Source organism: Muscardinus avellanarius (genome assembly GCF_963383645.1).
Source record: "Muscardinus avellanarius genome assembly, chromosome: 10".
In the NCBI taxonomy this organism is placed as follows: domain Eukaryota; kingdom Metazoa; phylum Chordata; class Mammalia; order Rodentia; family Gliridae; genus Muscardinus; species Muscardinus avellanarius.
The window spans coordinates 112429598-112453361 of NC_137796.1; the positions used below are offsets into that span (position 1 = coordinate 112429598).

At 47.7% G+C, this 23764-nt stretch overlaps 1 protein-coding gene across 1 annotated transcript in view; it reads left to right on the forward strand.

The window, feature by feature from the left end:
- IFT140 (intraflagellar transport 140) overlaps positions 1 to 20890 on the forward strand; it is a gene marked incomplete at both ends in the record, with an annotated part of 53966 nt that extends 33076 nt beyond the window's left edge. The window contains 8 exons of the mRNA XM_080703368.1: positions 540 to 612; positions 2405 to 2496; positions 6090 to 6217; positions 7323 to 7440; positions 10090 to 10220; positions 10832 to 11000; positions 13004 to 13135; positions 20687 to 20890. Coding sequence (XP_080559494.1) covers positions 540 to 612; positions 2405 to 2496; positions 6090 to 6217; positions 7323 to 7440; positions 10090 to 10220; positions 10832 to 11000; positions 13004 to 13135; positions 20687 to 20890 — 1047 coding nt within the window. The remainder of the gene's footprint in view (positions 1 to 539; positions 613 to 2404; positions 2497 to 6089; positions 6218 to 7322; positions 7441 to 10089; positions 10221 to 10831; positions 11001 to 13003; positions 13136 to 20686) is intronic.
- Positions 20891 to 23764: the final 2874 nt, after the last annotated feature.

Sequence of the window (23764 nt, forward strand, 5' to 3'; positions counted from 1 at the left end):
GCTGAAGACCTCACTAAGTAGCTGAGACTGTCCTCAAATTGCAGTCCTCCGGTCTCCGCCTCCCAAATGATGGGATTACAAGTGTTCACCACCACACCCAGCTCTAGGGCATTTTATATATTTTATATAACATAAAAACCAGCCCTACCAGCCGGGTGTGGTGGTGCAGGCTTGTAATCCCAGTATTCGGGAGGCAGAGACCTGAGGTTGGAGGTTAACAGGCAGCCTTAGCTACTTTGCGAGGCCCTTCGCAACTCAAAGAGACCCTGTTTCAAAAAAATAAATAAAAATATGGCAGGGGGTGTAGCTTGGGAGTTGAATGCCCCTGGGTTCCATCCCCAGACCACCACCACCACCAACAAAAAAAACCCATCCCTACCCTGTGTCTGTGCACTCATTTACCTAACATTGTTAGCCTGACAGCCTAGCAACATTCAGAATAACTACGGGAGGAAGAAGAGGAGGAAGACAGGCTTTGGAAGAGTGCAGTGGGGTCTGCACCTAACTTTCCTGACATTGGCTTTTGGATCTGTCTTTAGGATGCTGTTGCTGTCTGGAATGGAAAGCATGTGGTGATCTTTGAGCCTTCTGGAGCCGTGTTACGGAATGCAGGTGGGAGTCTTTACACCCATAGCGGGCCCGCTCCCTCCTCTCTTGTCTCACCACCTAATGGGAGGCATGTGGACAGGGAGCTGATGGGGACTGGGGAGACCCTGTGTCAGTCCTCATGCTGTGGCTTTGTTTCCAGAGCCAGTGCTGCAGCTGTGGCTCATGCTGCTGGAGGCCCTACGCATGTCCTATTGAAGCCAGTCAGACTAGTTGAGAAGTACAGCCAGACCCAGGGCCAGCAGGCCCTCTTGGCTCCCAGACTCCTCATGGCCCAGCGGCAAGGCTGCATGAGTGGAAGCATCACAGCCATTCATGACTGTCTTGTAGGCAGGCATCACCACACACTTACCTCTGAAATGTCTCCAGGCTAGGCATAGCACTGAGCCCCATGGGGCCCAAGGGCAGTTCTGATAGTCTCAGGTGGGTCTTCAGAGATCCTGCTGCGACCTTATTCTGTCTCGTTTGTGACCTGTATCCTTGGCTCTTCAGCACATACTAGGATAAGTTTCCTGGGGCAGCTGGAAACAGATCATCACATACTCAGTGACTTAAAGTGAGAAATTTGCCGGGCACAGTGACGCACACCTCAGCTTCTCAAGAGACTGAGGCAGAAAGGTCACAAGTTTGAGGCCAGCCGAGGCAACTTAGCAAGACACTGTCTTAAAATATAAAGAGAGCTAGAGATACAGCTCAGTGGTAAAGTTCCCCTGAGCTAAATCCCCAGTACCACAAAGACAATTAAATCCACAAATTTATTCTCTGGTAGTTTTGGAAGCCAAAAGTCAAACATCAGCCTCACTAGGCCAAAACCAAGGCATCAGCAGGGATACACTTCCTGCAGACCCCAAGGGGAGAGTCTGTCCTTGCTGCTTCCAGCTTCTGGTGGCCACAGCAGGCCTTGGCTTTGTCTCTGTGGTGCAGCTCCCTCTATCTGAAATCTACCCCTCTTTGCAGGGATACTTGTGATTACATTTAGGGCCTGCCTGGACAGTCCAGGAACATCTCCCCATCTCCAGAGCTCGGTATCCTTTGCTATGTCAGATAACAGGCACAGGCCCCAGGACCTAGGAGCAGGTGTCTTCAGGAACATATTCTGACCTTCACTGTGACTTTGTCATTGGCTGTGCTCTCTCAGCTTGCTCCCCTTCCATGTTCTTCCCTTCACCATCCTGACCTCTGGGCTCTCCTAACTCGCAAGAGACTTGTCACAGTGCTGTCCCATAGTCACTCGCGCCCTCTCCTGCCACCACCAACTCATCCCCAGGACGTCTCGGCCGCTCACCACCTCACTCCCTCCTGTGGCCCACACTACTTTTTGTCTCCCCCCATCCCGACCAGCACAGCAGGGGCTAAGCTTTTTTCCTGATGTGTGTATCATCACTTGCTGACTAGATAAAGACCTCATTTGCGTGAGACAAAGGCACACAGCCTCCAGAGATGCTGTGTTGCTGGAAGCGCCAGCTGGGAAAGGAGAGCCCTGGCACTATGCCACCGGTCCCGTGCCTGCCCAGGTAGCCAGCACCATGCTCCCTGTGTGCAGAGGCTCATTTCCCCTCTCTCTCTCAGTATTGTCACTTTTTTCTTTTTAGTTTTTACTCTGTCTTTTTGTGCATTTTGTTTTCTTTTCCTTTTTATTCTGGAGTCTCGTTTTACCCATTTTCAAGATTAAGTAATGTGTCCATCATGGAGTCGATGTGAAGGCCGAGACAAATAGAGATTTGGGAGATGCTTTTTCAGCCCTGAGAAGTCTGGAAGGATCAGTTGCTGCTGTCTTGATGCTCATCTTTCATTCCAGGGACGTTCCCATGCGAGTCCCCAGTGCTAGCAATGCATGAGGAGAGTGTTTATACAGTGGAGCCAAACCGAGTTCAAGTTCGCACCTGGCAAGTAAGTGGCAGCTAGGCTGATGATGAGTAGAGCCAGGGGCCCTGTTGGCTTTGCCTGCCTGTGCCATATTTCCCCACCAGGTGGCTGGTTGTGCCACAACGATGGCTGTTGTGACCTCTGACATTCAGCAACAGGGCAAGGGAAAAGGACTGCTTTGCTACACAGGGCTGTCCACTGAGAAACACTGCGGTTGATGTGCATTCTGCTATTTATTCTGTATTCACTCACTATTCCACATGTATTTATTAAGCTCCTACTAGTTACATCAAAATTAAGATCAGATTCCTTAGCTTGGAATTTCCCCTTCCTCTACCATTTTCTACCCTAAAGTTCCTGGACACTGTGCAAGCTCCAGCCTTCTGGCCTCTTTGCATTCTTTCTGTTTATAGAATTCCATGCCCTCTGAGTTTGCAAATGGAACCCCACTGGCCCTCCAGCTGCCTTCTTCACAGTAGATTCTGCACAGCTCCTGTGCGCTGGGCTTGCCTGCACCTGGAGCTCTCTGGGATGTGGCACTTGCTGTTTGATGCTGTGCCGCCCAGCCAGTGCCCAGCAGAGTTTAGGCACTCACTGAGGGTTTAGCTGAGTTAGCCAGGAGCCTCACCGTGAAACTCAGAGGACAGGATTAGTCTCTGAAGAGACGCACCACACAGTACCTGCCTGGTTAGGCAGAGCAGAAGCACCCTTTTCAAAGTGTTGGGAGGAAAGCGCAGGTGACCTGTGTATGTGTTATTGGAAATTGAACCCAGGAGTATTCTATATCTGAACTACATCCAGCTCAGAGGTAGAATGCCCCTGGATTCCACCCCAGACCTGTCTCAGCCTCCGGAACGCTGGGATTACAAGCATGTGCCACCACGCCTAGCTTAGTCTTTTTATTTTTATTTTTTGGGGGCGCAGTTCGGGCGTGGAACCCAGGTGCATTCTACCTCTGAGCTATACCCCCAGCCCTCTTTTTCTTTATTTTGAAACAGGGTCTCACTGAGTTGCAGAGGGCCTCACTAAACTGCTGAGGCTGGCTTTGAATCTGCAATCCTTCAGTCTCAGCCTCCTGAGTGCTGGGATTACAAGTGTGTGCCACCACGCCTGGTGAAAGTGATTTTTTTTAAAGATAAATGTTTACCAGGCAGCTTAGTGAGGCCCTCTGCAACTCAGTGACACCTTGTTTCAAAATAAAGAATAAAAAAATAGGGATTGGGATGTAGCACAGAGATAGAAGGCCCCTGGGTTACACCTCTAGTGCCCCCCCAAAAAATAAAATCACTTTCAATCCAAGTACATAGGTGTGTGTGTGTGTGTGTGTGTGTGTGTGTGTGTGTGTGTGTGCGCGCGCGCGCGCGTAAGAGAAAAACAAAAATCACTTCCAAGCTCAAAACCCTGCAATTTCCAGTTTCCCTTAGAGGAGAGTCTGACTTGACTGGGCCTGTGGCAGTGCTGGCCCGTGCTGTTGCTCACCTGCACTCCCTCAAAGCAGGCTGCTCTCCCTGTTGCCTGCTCCTGCTATTGCACTGGCCTTGAGGGTCCTGGGCACAGACATCTTCCCTGTTTCAGGGTTACCTTCTTCCTGGAGCACTCGCCTGGACTCTGGCTCCTTCCTGTCCCTGCCTCAGTTAAACATTGCCCCCAGATAAGACTCTTTTTTTTTTTAATATGGAACGCTTAACGAATTTGCATGTCATTCTTGCGCAGGGGCCATGCTTATCTTCTCTGTGTCATTCCAATTTTAGTATGTGTGCTGCTGAAGCAAGCACCAGATAAGACTTTTAAGTGTGTGTGTGTGTGTGTGTGTGTGTGTGTGTGTGTGTGTGTGTGTGTGTGTTACTGAGAATGGAACTCAGGGGCATTGTACCTCTGAGCTACACTCTCAGTGCTTTTTTAATCTTGGAACAGGGTCTCACTGATTTGCAAAGGGCCTCACTAAGTAGATGAGGTTGTCCACAACTGTGATCCTCCAGTCTCAGCCTCCCAAATGCTGGGATTACAAGTGTCCATCACCACACCTGGCTAAGACTTTTAATTCTTAAACATTATATTAAAGTGTAGGATATACAGAGAAAACATGGATGTGTTGTGCATGTGTTCAGCTCAGTAAATTTCCCAAAGTGGAACATACCTAAGATGTAACTAACTTCCTGGTAGGGTTCCTTTCCTCCACCAGTCTCCCACCCGGGGTAATCATATGCACTAACTCTAAGAAGTACAACTAGCACAACACCTTCCACAGACAGGGTCCCCAGACAAACCCACGAAGATAGCACTTGCCCTCTTTCCTCTAGTACTTGGCCAGCATCCTGTGTTTATCCAGGGTGCCTCTCAGCTAAGGTTGCTCATGAGTGTTGCTTGTTGTCCTGACTCCTGTCTATTTCCCCTCTAGGCACTACGTAGCAGGACACTCCTGAGAGCAGGGCCCTATCTTTCCCTGAATAACACTAAAGTTAGTACTCTGCTGGGTGCATACCAGGTTGTCAGTAATACTTATTAGATGAATTTGGGGGGGGCAGGAGATTTTCACAAATAATATTTAGTAACAGAAACAATGCTGTGGGAGCCAGGCATGGCGGCTCACGCTTGTAATTGCAGCATTTGGGAGTCTGAGACAGGAGGATTGCTGTTTGAGGACAGCCTCAGCTACTTAGGCCCTTTCCAACTCAGTGAGACCCTATTTCAAAATAAAGAAGAAAAAAACAGGCGTGGTAGTGCATGGTTGTAATCTCCGTGCTTGGGAGGCAGAGACAGGAGGATCACGCAGGTTCAAAGCCGCCACTCTGGCTTAAGAGACCCTGTTTCCAAAAATAAAAAAGTAGCCGGGCGTGGTGGCGCACACTTGTAATCCTGCTCTTGGGAGGCGGAGACAGGAGGATCGTGCAGACTCAAAGCCAGCTATGCTGGCTTAGGAGACCCTGTTTCCAAATTATATATATATATATATATATATACATATACATATACATATACACATACACATACACATACACACACACATATATATAATAGGTCTGGAAATATAGCCCAGAGGTAGAAGGGTTTCCAGAAACTCCCATACCACCAAAAGTAAAAAAGTATAAAATAGGTCTGGGAGTATAGCTGGAGGTAGAAGGGCTTCCAGGAACCCCAGTACTACCAAAAAAATAAAAATAATAATAAAGAAGAAAAACTAGATCTGGGGGTGAAGCTTGTAGTTTGGTGGTAGACTGCCCTGGGTTCCGTCCCCAGGGTTGGGAGGTGCTTGGAGGTAGACTGCCCTGGGTTCCGTCCCCAGGGTTGGGAGGTGCTTGGAGGTAGACTGCCCTGGGTTCCGTCCCCAGGGTTGGGAGGTGCTTGGAGGTAGACTGCCCTGGGTTCCGTCCCCAGGGTTGGGAGGTGCTTGGAGGTAGACTGCCCTGGGTTCCGTCCCCAGGGTTGGGAGGTGCTTGGAGGTAGACTGCCCTGGGTTCCGTCCCCAGGGTTGGGAGGTGCTTGGAGGTAGACTGCCCTGGGTTCCGTCCCCAGGGTTGGGAGGTGCTTGGAGGTAGACTGCCCTGGGTTCCGTCCCCATACCGCCAAAGGAAAAAGCTGTGGGCGCCTTTTCCCTCAGTTTCTCCCTCTCTCCTCAGGGGACTGTCAAACAGCTTCTGCTCTTCTCTGAGACAGAGGGAAACCCATGCCTCCTGGACGTCTGCGGGGCTTTCCTGGTCGTAGGGACAGACTCTGCTCATTTGAAAAGCTTTGATCTTTCCCGAAGGTACAATTCTTTCCAAATAAAATATTACCTTTTTTTTTTTTTCTTTTTTAGTTAAGAGATGGTGAGAAGCCAGGCGTGGTGGCACACACTTGTAATCCCAGCATTTGGGAGGCTGAGACAGGAGGATCACAGTTCATGGACAGCCTCAACTACTTAGTGAGGCCCCCTGCAACTTAGTGAGACCCTGTTTCAAAACAAGGAATAAAAAACAGGGCTGGAAGCCGGGCGTGGTGGCGCACGCTTGTAATCTCCACACTTGGGAGGCTGAGACAGGAGGATCACGCAGGTTTGAAGCCAGCCTCAGCTACTTAGTGAGGCTCTAAGCAACATAGTGAGACCCTGTTTCCAAATAAAATATAAAATAGGTCTAGGAGTATAGCCTAGAGGTAGAAAGCCTCTGGGTTCTACCAACAGTACCAAAAAAAAAAAAAAAAAAAAAAAAAAAACCAGGGCTGGGGATGTAGCTCGGAGTTAGAATTCCCCTGGGTCTCATTTCCAGTACTGCAAAAAGGAAAAAAAAGTGTGGTGGGAAGAAAATTGGGTAGATGCCAGTACCACCCTAAAAAATTTTTTTAAATTTAAAAAATTTACAAATAAAAACAGAAGACCTCAATTAAATAAAAAAAAGAATAAAAATCCGGGTATGGTGGCACACACTTGTAATCCTAGTACTTGGGAGGCTGAAGAGGAAAATCACAAATTTGAGGTCAGCCTCAGCTACTTTATAAGGGTCTTTGCAACTTAATGAGACCCTGCTTCAAATAAAAGAATAAAGTAGGGTTGAGGGTATAGCTCAGAGGTAAAATGCCCCTGGGTTCAATCCCCAGTACCACAAAAAAAAAAAAGGCAAAATGGTCCTGGGCTCAATCCCCAGTACCAAAAAACCCCAGACCTCACCTGCATCCTGAGCCTGCCTTGCACCACATGCATGTAACACCACAGGGAGAAGCAGTAAGTTGCCGAGCAGAACTTACTGTGAGCCGAGGTCTCGGTAGACAGAGAAGTGGGTGCTTCCTGTGACCTGCACAGGGACAGCAGGCACAGATGGGCCTGCTGTCCATGGGCACCTCTGCCTGGCCCTGAGGTCTTCCCTCCCTCCCTGCAGAGAAGCGAAGGTGCACTGCGGCTGCAAGAACCTGGCTGCGCTCATCCCCGGGGCGGGGGCCATCACTTCCCTCAGGTGCAGCGCCAACGGGAACAAGATCAGCATCCTCCTCAGCAAGGTGAGGCACCGCCCTGCTGCTGCCCCCAGAGGAGGGCCCGCCTGGGCGGGGGTGTCTCCACGGGGTCTCGGTGTCCAGCCCTCCTGTCCCTATGCCACCTACCTCTCCTACGTGGCTCCACCCTCCCCTGTCACCTGCACCTTTCTATCTTTACTTTTTTTTTTCCATCGGAATAGCTGGCTCCTCTTCAGTGAGCCTCTCTCTCTCCTTTTGTCTTTCACCATCACCCAACTGAATTCTCTCTGGCACCAAAAGGGGTGGTGAGGACTGGTGCAGGTGTGCCTGGGAGCATCTTGCCAGGAGAAGTAGAAGGATGTGGGTGTCGATGAGGACCCTTGACAGCCACATGGAGAGTTTGAAAGGAAAATGGCAGGTAGTCTGTGACCCTGTTCTGGACTTGGAGCCTTCCACCTGCCAGAGTTCATTCAGTTATTTAAGGGGCTATCGCTGGTTGCCCTCTGTGGGCCAGGAGCTGGCCTAGGCACTGCAGATAGGGGTGATCAGTCAGTGAAAAGACTCCACCCTCCCCTGAGGCTGAGCACGCTTCAGTCCCATGGCAGGCACCTGGGAGGAGAGCAGGGGCAGTGTGAGTCTTGCTGTGGGTGGTTGGGAGAGCCCCTGGAGGAGAGGGCAGTGGGACTCGGGCTTGAGGAAGCAGGGGTGAGGGCTGTGGGCAGAGCAGGCCCTGTCAAAGGAAGGACAAAATTGGGCATGGCGGAGCACCCTCTTATCCCAGGACTTGGGAGGCTTTGGCAGGAGGACTGCAGGTTCTAGGACACCACATGGTAACTTAGTGAGACCCTGCTTCAAAATTAAAAAATAAAAAGGTCTGGGGGTGTAGCTGAGAGGTGGGACACCCCTAAGCTCAATCTACAGTGCCTGTCCCCTCAAAAGGAAGGAAGGGTGAGAGGCTGGCTCGGTCAGTGGGCCAGCTTGGACCTTGGTGCAGAGAGGAGCATGTCAGTATTCTTTCTAGAGGGTTGTTTCTAAATGGGGCAAAGTGGATGCAGAAGTCTCCTTGATACTCATCACAGCGTGGAGGAGCTGGCCTGAAGCAGGAGTGGCAGCCAGGACAGGGCCTATCCTCGTGGTCCCCGGAGAGGAGGCAGGACAGGATGAGGAGCCGGGGCCTCCCAGCAGGCTCTGGGCCTTGATGTGTGCTGAGCAGCAGGGAGGAGCTCGGCTGTCCTGTTTGTTGCAGGTGTTTTCCCAGATTCTTGTTTCCATTTTTGTTTATGGCATTTGTAAAGATGTTGAACAACTGATGCTTTTAGTTAGTGAAACCTCTTGATAGTTCCAATTTGCAGTTTCTTTCATGGCTGTTAAGCCTACAGTGTCCTCTTTTGTTTAAGCTTTTGGCAGATTTTCATCTTCTTGCCTTCTGTTTAAGGAACTCACATCCTCATGTATATATACCATTCCAATATCTGCTAGGCTAACATTCCCCGCTGTCTCCTTACGTTCTGGACACGTGTTCCCCTAGTATTTCTCTGTGGGTAAGGTGAAGCCCACAGCTGGTATCTCAGTCATGCCCAGTTGTGGCAGCGTGGAGAATGATAGAGAATTCAGATGCCACTGACACAGAAGGAGCGGGGAAAGAACGGGGTGTTGGATTCAAGCTGCTTCCCTCCAGTTCTTTTGAGTGTACTGTGCACAGTTCCTTTCCTATGCAAGAGTCAAAGAGACATGGTCAGTTGTCCTCTGCTCCTGCTGCTTCCTTGGTCTTGTTATAGAGGGTCTGTTACAGGTTTCTTATCTGAGGATCAGCCCAGTAATGTTGTAGCCAAGGTTCATTCACATGCTTCTTGCCTGGGCGGCTTGGCTAGGACAAGGGAAAACAGAACAAGAGACCCACAGTGCTGTCAAGGGATATGAAAGGCAAGTATAGGAGCCAGGTGTGGTGGCACACTCCTGTGATCCCAGTACTTGGAAGCTGAGACAAGGATCATGGGTTCATAACAAGCCTCAGCAATTTAGTGAGGGCCTCCACTTTTTTTTTTTTTTTTTTTTGTACTGGGGATTGAACCCAGGGGCATTCTACCTCTGGGCTACACTCCAGCCCTAATTTATTTTTTCTTTGGAAACAGGGTCTCACTAAGTTGCAGATGGCCGCACTAAGTATCTGTAGCTGGCCATGAACCTGTGATTCTCCTATCTCAGCCTCCCAAGTACTGAGATTACAGGAGTGTTCCACTACTCCCAAGTTTATTTTTTATTTTGAAACAGGGTCTTGCTAAGTTACCATGAAATGGCCTTGAACCTGCAATCCTCCTGTCTCAGCCTCCCAAGTACTGAGATTACAGGCATGCAACACCATGCCTGGCTTATTCCTGATTTTGTTTATTAATTTACATCAGCTAAGAAAATACATCCAGTCAATACTAAGAGTAGTTAAACAATGTTTTAAAATTTATTTTCAGTTCTCTGAAATTATAAAGTAGTATCTCAGAAACTGATTCAGTGGGATAGAAGGAAGCTGGTGCTCATTGTATGAATTCTGAAAGCATGCCACTCCCTTTGACCGGAGTACCTGTGGACACGACTGACAGGTGTGCTTCCCTAGGGCCCATGCTGCATCAGTCCCTGGGCACAGCCACATGGTGCTGGTCCAAGCAGCTCCATGAGCTCGCCGGTCTTCTCTTCCCCCAGGCTGACAACAGCCCTGATTCCAGAATCTGTGTCTACGACGTCGAAATGGACACAGTTACCATCCTGGACTTCAAGACTGGACAGATTGATCAGAGAGAGACACTCCCCTTTAATGGGCAAGAGACTAACAAGTAAGATTGTGGTTGGGAGGATTTTGTTTAAAACACCATTTGCTTAATTCTCAACTAGGCAGGTTGATGCTAAGTTATAGTTAAACTTAGAAGACCTTCCACCTCACAGTTGTTGCTAGTAGAAAACAAAAAATACAACAGAAATGTGCGTGGGCAGCTGAGGTAGATTTGAGCCTCTGGTCTGTCTTCTAGGATTGAGGTTCTGGAATTGCTTGAGTAGAAACTTTAGCTTTGGCCGGGCGTGGTGGTGCACGCTTGTAATCCCCACGCTTGGGAGGCAGAGACCGGAGGATCACGGTTCGCGGACAGCCTCAGCTACTTAGTGAGGCCCTCTGCAACACCGTGAGACCTGGTTTCAAAATAAAGAATTAAAAATAGGGCAGGGGGTGTAGCTCGGAGGTTGAATGCCCCTGGGTTCCATCCCCAGACCCGCAAAAAAAAAAGAATGCCCCTGGGATCAATCTCCAGGCACCCCCAAGCTCCAGAAGCTGAGCATCTGCACAGGGAGCCTGCAGCCTGGTGGCAGTGAGGGGCCCTGCTGCCTGCATGTGGGGATTCCGTAGCAGGAATGCCCTTCTCAGAGTTTAAGATGGATCTTTCCTTCTTCTTAGGAGACACGTCTTAGCCGATGAGAGACTGGTGAATCGTGTTCCTGTGAGCCATTTCTGGGATCAGAGTGAGCCCCGGCTCTTCGTATGTGAGGCTGTGCAGGAGGAGCTGGGAGCCCAGCCGCAGGCTGCAGACAAGCAGCCCCATGCCGAGAACGACACTGGCCCCACGGTACCTGTCACTTTGCTGCATCATAGACACATGTGGTGACCATCTGCCAGGCTAGGGTCTTCATGGTATGGCTTATAAGAGAGTTGCTAGGAAAATCTGTTCATGTGGATAGTACCAGCCTCACACATCACGCCATGTGAAGCATCATAGTACCTTCAGAGCTGTTTCTGCAGGCTGACATGGGACAGCCCCCCATCTTTATTTATTTATTTATTTTTTGGTGCTGGGAACTGAACCAACAGGCATTGTACCTGTGATACCTCTGAGCTGCACCCCAGTCCTATATATTTATTTATTTATTTATTTTATTTTATTTTATTTTATTTTATTTTATTTTTTTTTTTTTTTTTTTTTTTTTGTACTGGGGATTGAACCGAGGGGCATTCTACCTTCAAGCTATACCCCTGGCACAATTTTATTTTCATTTTGATTTTTTTTTTCTGGTACTGGAAGTTGAACCCAGGGGCTTTTCTACCTTCAGGCTATACTCCCAGACCTATTTTATACTTTAGATTTGGAAACAGGGTCTCGCTAAGTTGCTGAGAACCTCACTAAGTAGCTGAGGCTGTCTGCAAACCACGATCCTCCAGTCTCCACCTTCCAAATGCTGGGATTACAAACATGTGCTACCATGCCTGGCCTTTTTCTGCATTTTGAAACAAGGTCTCACTATAGTGAAGAGGGCCTCAGTGAATTGCTGAGGTTGGTCGCAAACCTGTGATTCTCCAATCTCAACCTCCCAAGTACTGGGATAACAAGCATGTATCACCACGCCTGGCTGGATATCCCCTTCCTGGGCTCAATGGAAAAGCTATGATATGTGGTACATCTATCCTAATTGCGATTCACACCACACACTGCTTTACCCTTTCTGTCTCATCTGACTCTTAAATTTTTTCCTATTACCTCAACTATCATGTGTTCTCTCTTTGGGAAAGAACTTGTAATCCCAGCATTCGGTAGACTGAGACTGGAGGATCGCAGTTGGTGGACAGCCTCAGCTACTTAGTGATGCCCTTTGCAACTCAGTGAGATATCAAAATAAAGGATAGCCGGGTGTGGTGGCGTACACTTGTAATCCCCGCGCTTGGGAGGCGGAGACAGGAGGATTGTGCAGGTTCAAAGCCAGACGTGCTGGCTTAAGAGACCCTGTTTCCAAATAAAAAAGTATAAAATAGGTCTGGGAGTGTAGCCCAAAGGTAGAAGGGCTTCCAGGAACCCCAGTACCACCAAAAAATAAGAAAATAAAAATAAAGGATAAAAAGTAAGGCAGGGGGTGTAGCTTGGAGGTTGAATGCCCCTGGGTTCCATCCCCAGACCTGCAAAAAATAAAATAAAGACTAAAAAAAAAAAAAAAACTGGAGATATAGCTCAGCGGTAGAATGCCCCTGGGTTCCATCCCCAGTACCTAAAAAAAAAAAAAAAAAAAGGCCCAAGGGAGGAACTTTTAAAGCACAGCACTTTGAAGTCCCATCACCGACTCAGGCAGGAATGATGAGTCCCCCGGGGGTCTGGTGGTCACAGTCCGGCTGGGCTGAGTACTTCTGGAAGACACTTCAGTCTTTTAGAGGGGGCAGATGAGAGTTGAGAAGCCCAGGTGCAGCTGGACATGGTGGCCATGTACCCTGTGGAGAAAAGTTGACTCTGTATACTTGCATTCCTCTCTGTTTTCTCTGGATTCTATAAACTCAGGCAGTGAAAATGGAAGTACAAAAAGAATTCAGAATTATATTGCTAAGTTAAAACAGAACAATGGCTGGGTGTGGTGGCACATGCTTGTAATCCCGCGCTTGGGAGGCTGAGACAGGAGGATCGCGCAGGTTCGAAGCCAGCTTCCACTGGTTTAAGAGACCCTGTTACCAAGTAAAAAATATAAAATAGGTCTGGGAGTATAGCCCAGAGGTAGAAGGCCCCTGTGTTCCATCCCCAGTACCACCAAAAAACAAACAAACAAACAAACAAACAAACAAAAAACCAGAACAATGTTGTTCTTTCTCTGCCAGGAGGATGTCTTGATTCTTTCGTTCTTCATTTCCGAAGAGTATGGCTTCTTGCTCCACGACAGCTTCCCCCGGCCTCCTGCCTACCAGGCCCTTCTAGGAATGGAAGTACCCCATTATTACTTCACGAAAAAGGTGTGAATCCATGAACTATATACAGGTATTCTCTGTTCTCCCCCTTGCCTGGCTGGGTTCTTCCAAGCATCTTCAGGGTACTGAGGGGCGAGTTAGCTGTCCAGGTTCCCCAGCCTCATCTCCTGTTAAACTGCCTGGAACTCAGTAGGCACTGAGGTCTACTGTGCTAGGAAAGATGTAAAGAAATGGCTTAGCCAGGCATGGTCTGTCATGCCTGTAATCCCAGTACATGGGAGGCTTAGACAAGAGGATTGCAGGTTCTCAGCCAGCCTCAGCTACTTAGTGAGGACCTTTGCAACCCAGTGAGACCTTTTTTCAAAATAAAGAATAAAAAATAGGGCTGGAGGTGTACTCAGAGGTAAAATGCCCCTGGGTTCCATCCCCAATACTGCAAAAATATATATATAGAAAGAATTAAAAATGGGGCTAGGGGTGTATCTTGGAGGTAGAATGCCCCTGGGTTCAATACCACAAGAAAGGGGGGAAAAAAAAAAAAAAAAGGACAGCCTCAACAACTTAGTGAGACCTAGCAAGACCCAATATCAAAATAAAAAATAAGCCGTGTGTGGTGGTGCACACTTGTTATCCCAGCATTTGGGAGGCTGAGATAGGAGGATCACGGTTCACTAACAGCCTCAGCTACTTAATGAGGCCCTTTGCAACTCAGTAAGACCCTGTTTCAAAATAAAGAATAAAAAATAGGGCTGGGGGTGTGGCTCAGAGGTCGATGCCCCTGAGTTTTATCCCCAATACTGCAAAAAATAAATAAATAAAAATTAATTAAATAAAAAATAAAGCCAGGCATGGTGGTGCACTCTTGTATTTCTAGCATCTGGGAGGCTGAGACAGGAGGATCTAGGTTTGTGGCCAGCCTCAGTTACATAGGCCCTTTTCAACTCAGTGAGACTCTGATTCAAAAATTAAGAATAAGAGCCAGGCATGGTAAGCACACGCTTGTAATCCCAGTGCTTGGGAGGCTGAGACAGGAGGATCGCATGTGTTCAAAGCCAGCCTCAGCTACTTAGTGAGGCTCTCAGCGACTTAGTGAGACGCTGTTTTCAAAATAAAGTAAAATAGGTCTGGGAGGATAGCTCAGAGGTAAAGAGAAAAAAAAAAAGCCCGTGGGTTACACCCCCAGTACCACCAAAAATAAAGAATAAAAAGCTGGGTACACACTTTAATCTCAGCATTTGGGGAGCTGAGACAGGTGGATTGTGGTTCGTGGACAACATCAAATACTTAAATAAGTGCCTTTGCAACTCAGTGAGACCCTGTTTTAAAAATTGAAAAGGCTGCCAGGCGTACTGGTGCATGCTTGTAATCTCTGCGCTAAGGAGGCGGAGATAGGAGGATCGCGCAGGTTCGAAACCAGCCACGCTGGCTTAAAAGACCCTGTTTCCAAATAAAAAGTATAAAATAGGTCTGGGAGTGTATCCCAGAGGTAGAAGGGTTTCCAGGAACCCCAGTACCACCAAAAAATAAAAATTAAAAATTAAAAAGGCTAAAAAATAGGGTTGGAGTGTAGCTTGAGCTTAGAATGCCCTTGGGTTCATTCCCCAGTACTGCAAATACATACATACATACATACATACATACATACATACATACATACATACAGGGCTAAGGTGTAGCTTAGAGGTAGAATGCCCCTAGGTTCATTCAGTATTTAAAAAAAAAAAAAAAAAAGCTGGGCATGATGGCACATGCGTGTAATCCCAGTACCTGGGAGGCTGAGACAGAAGGTGGATTGTGGGTTTGCCTCCAGCCTCGGCAATTTAGTGAGACTGTTTCAAGATAAATAAATAAAATAGGGCTGGAGGTATAGCTCAGAGGTATAATGCTCCTGAGTTCAATCCCCAGTACCACAAAAAATAAAAATAAAAATGAATCTAGGATGCAGGCATGGTAGTGCAGGTTTATAATCCCAGTACTTGGGAGGCTGAGACTAAAGGATTTTAAGTTTGTGGCCACTATTTAGTGAAACCCTGTTTCAAAATTAAGAATAAAATGGGGCCAAGGATGTAGCTTAGGGCTAGAATGTCCCTGGGTCAATCCCCAGAACTATAAAAAAACAAGAAAAGGAAAAAAAAAACAGGAACAGTACAGCTCTCTATAGCCGCAGTCCAAATGCAGTCACTAAATTGACCAGTGCTGTGTGTCACCTGCACATAGTACTTTTTTTTTTTTAATGTTTATTTATCTATTTATTTGTGGTACTAGGGATTGAACTCAGGGAGGCATTTTACCTCTGAGCTATACCCCAAGCCTTTTTTTTTTTTTTTTCCAGTACTGGGGATGGAACCCAGGAGCATTCTACCTCTGAGTTACACCCCCAGCCCTATTTTCTATTCTTTATTTTGAAATAGGGCCTCGCTGAGTTGCAAAGGGCCTCACTAAGTAGCTGAGGCTGTCCTTAGATCACAATCCTCCTGTCTCAGCCTCCCGAATGCTGGGATTACAAGCCTGCGCCACCACGCCCGGCTTGTTTTTTGTTTTTCTGAAACAGGGTCTTGCTAGGTTGCTGAGAGTCTCACTACATTGTTGAGCTGCCCTTGAAGCTGCCGTCTCCTGTCTCAGCCTCCCGAGTGCTGGGATTAGGGGCCTTCACCACCACGCCTGCCTTGTGATAGAATGGTGCCATTTTCAACACACATGAGCATATGCCCTAACCAGTTTATTTGTTTTTTTGTTTGTTTGTTTGCTTTTTGCTTTTTGTTTTGGGGGGGGGGATACTGGGGGTGGAACCCAGAGGCTTTCTACCTCCGGGCTATACTCCCAGACCTTTTTTTTTATATATATTATTTGGAAACAGGGTCTCACTAAGTTGCTGAAAACCTTACTAAGTAGCTGAGGCTGGCTATTCTAACCTGTGCGATCCTCTTGTCTCAGCCTCCCAAGCACAGGGATTACAAGCGTGCGCCACCACGCCCGGCAATGACCAGTTTATTTAGAAGGAGTTCTTTACCTTCCCTGGCACACAGTCTCTTCTTGTCCAACGACTCACCCTTCTACACCTAAAATCAAATCCATCTCTGGTTCTGAAATGTCATGCAGGGCTTTTTTATATTTAAATTTTATTTTAGTTAATTTATTTTATTATTTTGCAGAACTGGTGATTGTACCCAGGGGCATTCTACCTCCATGCTATACCCCTAGCCCCCCCTTTTTTTTCAGTATTGGGGATTGAACCAAGGAGCATTCTACTTCTGAGCTATACTCTCAGCCCTATTTTTTTTCTTTTGAAGATTTAAAGAAGTTTATTAGAAAGATAGAAATACAGAAAATAGGAATACAGCCCCATGCCAAAATGGCATGGGGGGGGGTGACTCGAATACACCAGCCCAGCCCTATTTTTATTATTTTAGTTTTTGAAACACAGTCTCTCTAAGTTGTAGAGGGCCTCACTAAGTAACTGAAGCTGGCTGCAAACCTGCAATCCTCCTGTCTCAGCCTCCCAAGTACTGGGATTACAAGTGTGCACCACCACACCCAGCTCATGAAGGTTAAAGGGGTACATGATGGATGTACAGAAAAGTGATATATCTGCCCCAACAACACCCTTTCTCAAGCAGACACACTTAGGCTCGTAGTGACTCATTTTCTTTGCTTTACCAGCTGGTTGCTCTCAAGCTCTGGGGTCTCTAGGCGCACTCTTTCACTCAGGAGCCTGGCAGGCCTGTGAGCTCAGAACCCTGCCTGTGCTGGGGCTGTCAGTGAGCCCCACGGGTGGTCTTGAGGGGTGCAGCCGCTGCTTCCGTGTCAGGACTGGGGTGCAGCATTGGCTGTGAAGCGGTCTTGAACCCATAAAATAAGGAAGCTGCCTTCCACAGACACGTGCACGGCATCCCTGTCATTTCCCTTTTACTGTCACATCAGAGGAACTAAAGGCTGTCAGTTTTTACCTGGGTGTTTCTGATTTTTTTTTAATAAGGTGGCTTCAAATCTATCTTAAAATGAACCTGAGCCCAGGCATGGTGGTGCACACTTGTAATCCCAGTCCTTGAGAGGCTGAAACATGAGGATCGCAGGTTCGTGGCCATCTTCAGCAATTTAGTGAGGCCTCCTGCAACTTAGACCTTATTTTTATTTTTTTGTTTTTGTTTTTGGTGGTAGTGGGGTTCCTGGAAACCCTTCTACCTCTGGGCTACACTCCCAGACCTATTTTATATTTTTATTTGGAAACAGGGTCTCTTAAGCCAGCAAGGCTGGCTTTGAACCTGTGTGATCCTCCTGTCTCTGCCTGCCAAGCGCGGGGATTACAAGCATGCGCCACCACGCCCGGCAACTTAGACCCTTTTTCAAAACAAAGAATAAAGCTGGGCATGGTGGCAAACGCTTGTTATCCCAGTGTTTGGGAGGCTGAGACAGGAGGATTATGGTCTGAGGACAGCCTCAGCTAATACTTAGTGAGGCCCTTAAGAACTCAGTGAGACCCTGTTCCAAAATAAAGAATAAAAAATGGGACTAGGGGTGTAGTTCAGAGGTAGAATGCCTCTGGGTTCCATTCCCAGTACAAAACACACACACACACACACACACACACACACACACACACACAGAATCAATAGGGCCAGAGGCATAGCTCAAAAGTAGAATACCCCTGGGTTCAACCCCCAGTATCCCCACAAAAAAGGAATGCTGGCTGGGTGTTGTGGTGCAAGCCTAGAATCCTATCACTTGGGAGGATGAGATAGGAGGATCTCAGGCTCAAGGATAGCCTCAGTAACTTAGCAACATTCTTAGCAACCTAGCAAGACCCATTTTCAAAACAAAAAATAAAAAGGGTTTAGGGGTATAATTTGGAAGTAAAATGCCTTTGGGTTCAATCAGCAGTACCACAAAAAATAAAAATAAATAAAAGGATGTTGCGTAAAGGGCACAGGGTGGAAGGGCACTGCCATGTGTGGCTCTGGTTCTGGCTCTGCCAGTCCCGCAGGTATCACAGTACATGCATTGGATACAAGAACAAGTCGGTGCAGTTGGGGTTCCAGTTTACAAGGTTGTCCCTCAGGTAGTATCACAGGGCCATTTGAGGCTGGCATATGGGCAGTTTATGTTTCATGTTTATGTACATTGAAATGGAGTTGATCTTGGTGAAGACTGGGAAAGAGCTGGCATGATTTGCCAAACTCGGGCAGTCCCCACCTTGTATGGGCGCTTACCTTAATTGCCTTACCTTAAGCTTATTGATACCACCAGACTGGCATGTCTCTGACTTTAATCTGTATTTCCCTGTTTGCTTTAATTTCTCTTTGAGATCTCAGAAAGTTGGGAAAAGACTAAAATTGGACTGAGTTCTGTCCATTAGTTTCACCCTGTGGGTTTTTGTTTCTTCTACACATTCATGCATCTTTTCTTTTTCTCTCTTGCTCTCATCCGCCTTTCTGTGCCCGCTCTCATAGTTGTTGTTCCAGAGAGGAGGCGTGTATGATGCAGTTGTAAGTACAGAGCCCCAGGTTAGGGCTTGTCACCTTAACTCTGTAGTTTCCCCAAGACCCCTTTCTTCCTGCATTGTAGGCTGTGTTGCGTGTGCGTTGACACTCTCTGCCTGGCCTGTGTAGCCACATGCAGGCCTTCGCGGGGCAGCGGAGCACCAGTGCCAGCTCTGTTTGAGCACGGTGCCACATCACCCAGAAGACCTCGATAGGGCCTTTCTGTGGGCCCGGCCTGGAACCAAGGCACCCTCAGGCTCTGCTCCTGATAATTGTACACAGAAGGTGCTGAGTTGACCTACATTTTCAGTCCAGGGAGTATTAGTTCGACCTGTAAAGTCCTTTTCATGCCTTTATAAGCTGCCCTTACTCTGATTAATTTGCTTGCATGCAAATTCCTCAGCCTTGTTCCCCCAGGTTTCCAGCGCCCACACATTCAAGGAAAGTAGGGGAGGGAGTCCAACTGCTCTTGGCGCCAGAGCATGCAACATACAACTGTGGCACATTGCTGCAGTCGCTGTGACATGGGATAAACAGTCTCTGCCTCACAGACCTGTGGTGGCCCAAAACGAGCCACAGAGAGTGAGCAGAGCATGGTGAACTGGGAGAATCCCATGTTCACACTACAGGCTGGGCTCTCATTGGGCCCTCGCCTCGCCAGGCTGATAACATCTGTGGAAAGGCTGGGGCATCCTTGCAGTGCATTAAACCAGAGCAAGAGGAATTCCTTGTTGTTTTGTATACATTTTCTCTGTTTCCCATTCAGTGCAAAAGTAGTCCAGCTTCCTCATCCTTCTACCTGGTGTGACCAAGTGACAGACAGCCACTAGTCAAAGTAGCCCTAGCCCACGGCTGCCTTGGGCCTTGGCACCCTGGTGCTCTGAGCTGTACCTGGGCCTCCCCAGCCACAGCAGGGCCTAACCAGTCCCGCCAGTTCTCTAAGGCCTTGGTAAAGTCGGCCTCCTCCCTGGGCCTGCTCCCTGGGGCTGCTCCCTGGGGCTGCAGGCCAGTCTGGAAACAGCAGGGAGATGGAGGAGCTCTTGGGAATGGCACTGAGGAGGAAGGTGACCACTTACCCTTTAAGAAGTCACAGGTGGGGCCAGGCATGGTGGCACACATTTGTAATCCTAGTGCTTGGGAGGCTGAGACAGGAGGATTGCACAGGTGCGAAGCCAGCCTCAGTGAGTAAGGCTACTTAGTGAAGCTCTCAGCAACTTAGTGAGACCCTGTTTCCAAATAAATTATAAGAAGTTACAGGGGAGTGCTGCAGAAAAGGGGTGCTCTAGCACCAGAGGGCAGGCTGGGCATAAAGGTGCAGAACAGAGTAAAGAGGCTGAGGGCAGCAGAAGGAACCATGGTTCTGTAAACGGTGTATTGCAACCCATAGAAGGATCTCTTCCCTTTGGGTGCCTGTTTGAGGAGCACTGTACTAGGTTGACAGTGCTTCTGTAAAAAAACAGCAGAAGGTACAAAACTCTAGGTTATTGTTTTGGAAAATTCTCTCTAAAGTCAGGCTGCTGCTCTTTAATTTTAATTAATTTTTTTGTGGTACCAGGGGTACAACCCAGGGGCTTTTTTACCCCTGGTCTACACTCCCAGGCCTATTTTATACTTTATTTGGAAACAGGGTCTCACTAAGTTACTGAGAGCCTCACTAAGTAGCTGAGGCTGGCTTTGAACCTTTACAGTCCTCCTATCTTAGCCCCCCAAGCGCTGGAATTACAAGCGTGCGCCACCTCCTGGAGATATACATGTGTCTATCTTGATCGCAAGCTGGTAAAAATGCTTATGGTTAATGAAACACATCTGCAAGATGGGATTGGTAATAGCTAATTTTAAGTGTTGAGAATCTGACATTACTTAAAGGCGAAAAAAAGTTCACACCTAGACCGCCTTTGTGTACCCATCATCTGAAACTAGGACTAGGATGATCATCATCTGACAATTTCAAATGACATTAAAGTTCTAGAATCATTAAGGGACCACTTGGCCTGTGGCCGCATACCTATGCCTGACTGCAGGTGCATTTTCCCCATGACTGATGTTAATTAGAAGAAGAGACATAGATAGAGACATTACCTTTACATATGAACTGACAAACAGGGCCTTTGTTCTTTAGCCTGGAGAAGAAGACACAGAAGACAGAATGGATTCTGGGAACCATCACATCCCCCAGATGGTGGCCAGGAGACCCTTACGAGACTTCGTGGGGCTGGAGGACTGTGACAAGCCCACTCGCGATGCCATGCTCAACTTCAGCTTCTTCATCACCGTCGGAGACATGGATGAAGCTTTCAAATCTATCAAACTCATCAAAAGGTAAGGCTTTGCTGGGCATGGTGGCGCATACTTGTAATCCCAGAATTGGGGAGGCTGAGACCAGAGGATCCCAGTTCAAGAACAGCCTCAGCTCCTTAGTGAGGCCCTCCGCAACTGAGTGAGACCCGGATTCAAAATAAAGAATAAAAAATAGGGCAGGGGCGTATCTCAGAGATACAATGCCCCTGGGTTCCATCCCCAGTCCCGCAAAAAAACAAACAAAAAAACTAAAGCTTTTGTTCACTGAGATGTTAGGACACAATGTGTACCTCTTAGAGTATTTTCTCCACCTTTTCCTTCTAAGTTGGATTTTTTTTTGAGGGGCGGGGGACTGAGGATTTAATGCAGAGGTATTCTACCTCTGAACTATACTTCAGCTCTTTTCATTTTTATTTTGAAACAGGGTCTCGCTAAGTTGCTGCGGGTTTTGCGAAGTTGCTGAGGCTGGCCTCCAACTTGGGATCCTGCTGTCTTGCCTTTTCAAGTACAGGATTACTGGTGTGTACCACCATACCCGACTCTGTTAAGTTTTAAAGTCATTAACTCTTCTGTGGTTGTGTTGTTGTTTTTGGTTTTGTTTTTTTGGTGGTACTGGGGTTCCTGGAAGCCCTTCTACCTCCAGGCTACACTCCCAGGCCTATTTTTATACTTTTTTATTTGGAAACAGGGTCTCTTACGCCAGCGTGGCTGGCTTCAAACCTGCGCGGTCCTCCTGTCTCCACCTCCCAAGCCCGGGGATGACAAGCGTGCCCACCACACCCTGCTGGTTGTGTTTTGTTTGTTTGCTTGCTTGCTTTTACTTTCGTTTTTTGGTACTAAAAATTGAACCCAGGGACATTCAACCTCCAAGTTCTGCCTACAGCTCTTGTTATTTTGTTACTTTGAAACAAGGTCTCAGTAAGTTGCTGAGGTTAGCCTCAAACCTGGGATTCTCCTGTCTGGGCCTCCCAAGTACTTGGATTACAGAATGCACTGCACCTGATTTGTTATGGCGTATTTTATGGTGTTTTCTCTAAAAATGCCACTGAGCATAGGGACACCATGATATGCCTTGGCTCCCTGTGCCAGATAGTAGGTAAGTTGGGCAGAAGCAGGTGAGCCTGGCTCTCAGCATCTGTGTGGTCCTGGGAGCCTCTGGGCTGTTATTTGTTTTTATTTATTTTAAAGAGCAAGGTACTTCTAGTTGAAAGTTCTACAATTGCTGAATATTGCTGAATAGTTTTGATAAGTAAGTACTAAACAAAATATGGTGCAAATGCGATCGTCCTCTCTGTGAAAGAAGCGGCCAGTCAAGGGCTGTTGGCAGCATCTTCCTCTCTTCCTGAAGAAACTCAGACAGTCTTCATAAAAGTATTTGGCAGAATTTAATTTCAGAAGGGTAGAAAAATCAAGGAAATTAGTATTATAGAAGAACTGTCTTAGTAGTATACAGCAGAAGAGCAGGTTCTCCTGCAGGGGTGACTGGGACAGAGGCATCTTCGAGATACTCAAGCGGGCCTCAGGTCCTCCAGCATCCTGCAGAACTAGCGTGGCTTCTTAATGTACTGTTACATAATACTAATAATTGCTTTAAATATATCATTGGAAATAAAAATCCCTTGTAGGAAAAAAATCAAGGGGGAAAGGTTCGTTGGCAGTGTTGTGGACAGAGACTGGTCGTTTCTATACCATGTGCTGAGTGCACATAGACGGTCAGTCCATAATTGCTTTTCAGCCATTATCAGTTACTTTGTGTGTTTTAAAGGACAGACCCATTTCACCACTGAGTCTAGTAATAGACTCAGTTTGGGGCTTCAGAATGCAAACCTTAAGTTCACTAGAAACCTTAGGTTCACTAGAGGATTAAAAGTAACCAAGTTAAAGTCAGGCATGGCTATAATTACAGTACTAATGAGCTGAGATACGACGATCACAGGTTCAGGAACAGCCTCAGCAACATAGACTCTCAGCAACCCAGTGAGACTCTGTTTCCAAACAAAAAGTTAAGAAGGAAGCTGGGGACAGGCGTGGTGGCGCACTCTTGTAATCCCCACACTTGGGAGGCTGAGACAGGAGGATCGCGCAGGTTTGAAGCCAGCTGAGGCTGGCTTAAGAGACCCTGTTTCCAAATAAAGTATAAAATAGGTATGGGAGTGTAGCCCAGAGGTAGAAGGCCCCTGGGTTCCATTCCCAGTACCACACACACACACACAAAAAAAAGTCAGGCGTGGTGGTGCACACTAGTAATCTCAGCATTTGGGAGACTTAAGACAGGAGGATCGCAGTTCGCAGGCAGCCTCAGCTACTTAGTGAGATCCTTTGCAACTCAGTGAGACCCTGTTTCAAAGTAAAGAATAAAAAATAGGCTGGGGGTGTAGATTGGAGGTAGAATGCCCCTAGATTCCATCCCCAGTACCACACACAAAAAAGTAAAAAGGCTGGGGGTGTAGCTCAGAGATAGAATGCCCCTGAGTTTGAACCCCAATACTACAAAGAAAGATTACAAAAAGGGGGGGCAAAGCTAGACATTCATTCATTAGCAGAAGGGGCAGCCAGATGGTGGGTCTTACTCTGGCTGGCACGTTCCAGCCAGTATCAAGCCTAGCACCTACTTCCTCTCCAGCCTCCTAGTGGCCACAGTCCAGCAGGGCAGAGCCCTGTAGGAGGGGCACGTGGCTAGGCTAGGACCCTGGGTACAGGCATGGCACACAGCCCTGAGTTCTGTGGACCAGTTTTGATCCCTGAAGGGCCCAACCTCAGATATTTCCCGCCCAACCTGAGGAGTTGCAGGCTGAGGGACAGGCCTGTCTGGAGGTAGAGAGGCCTCTGCTGGCATTCCGCAGCCTACCATGCACTTGCTGGAGAGGCTGAAAGTTTGCAGCAGGGAAGAGCAAAGAAA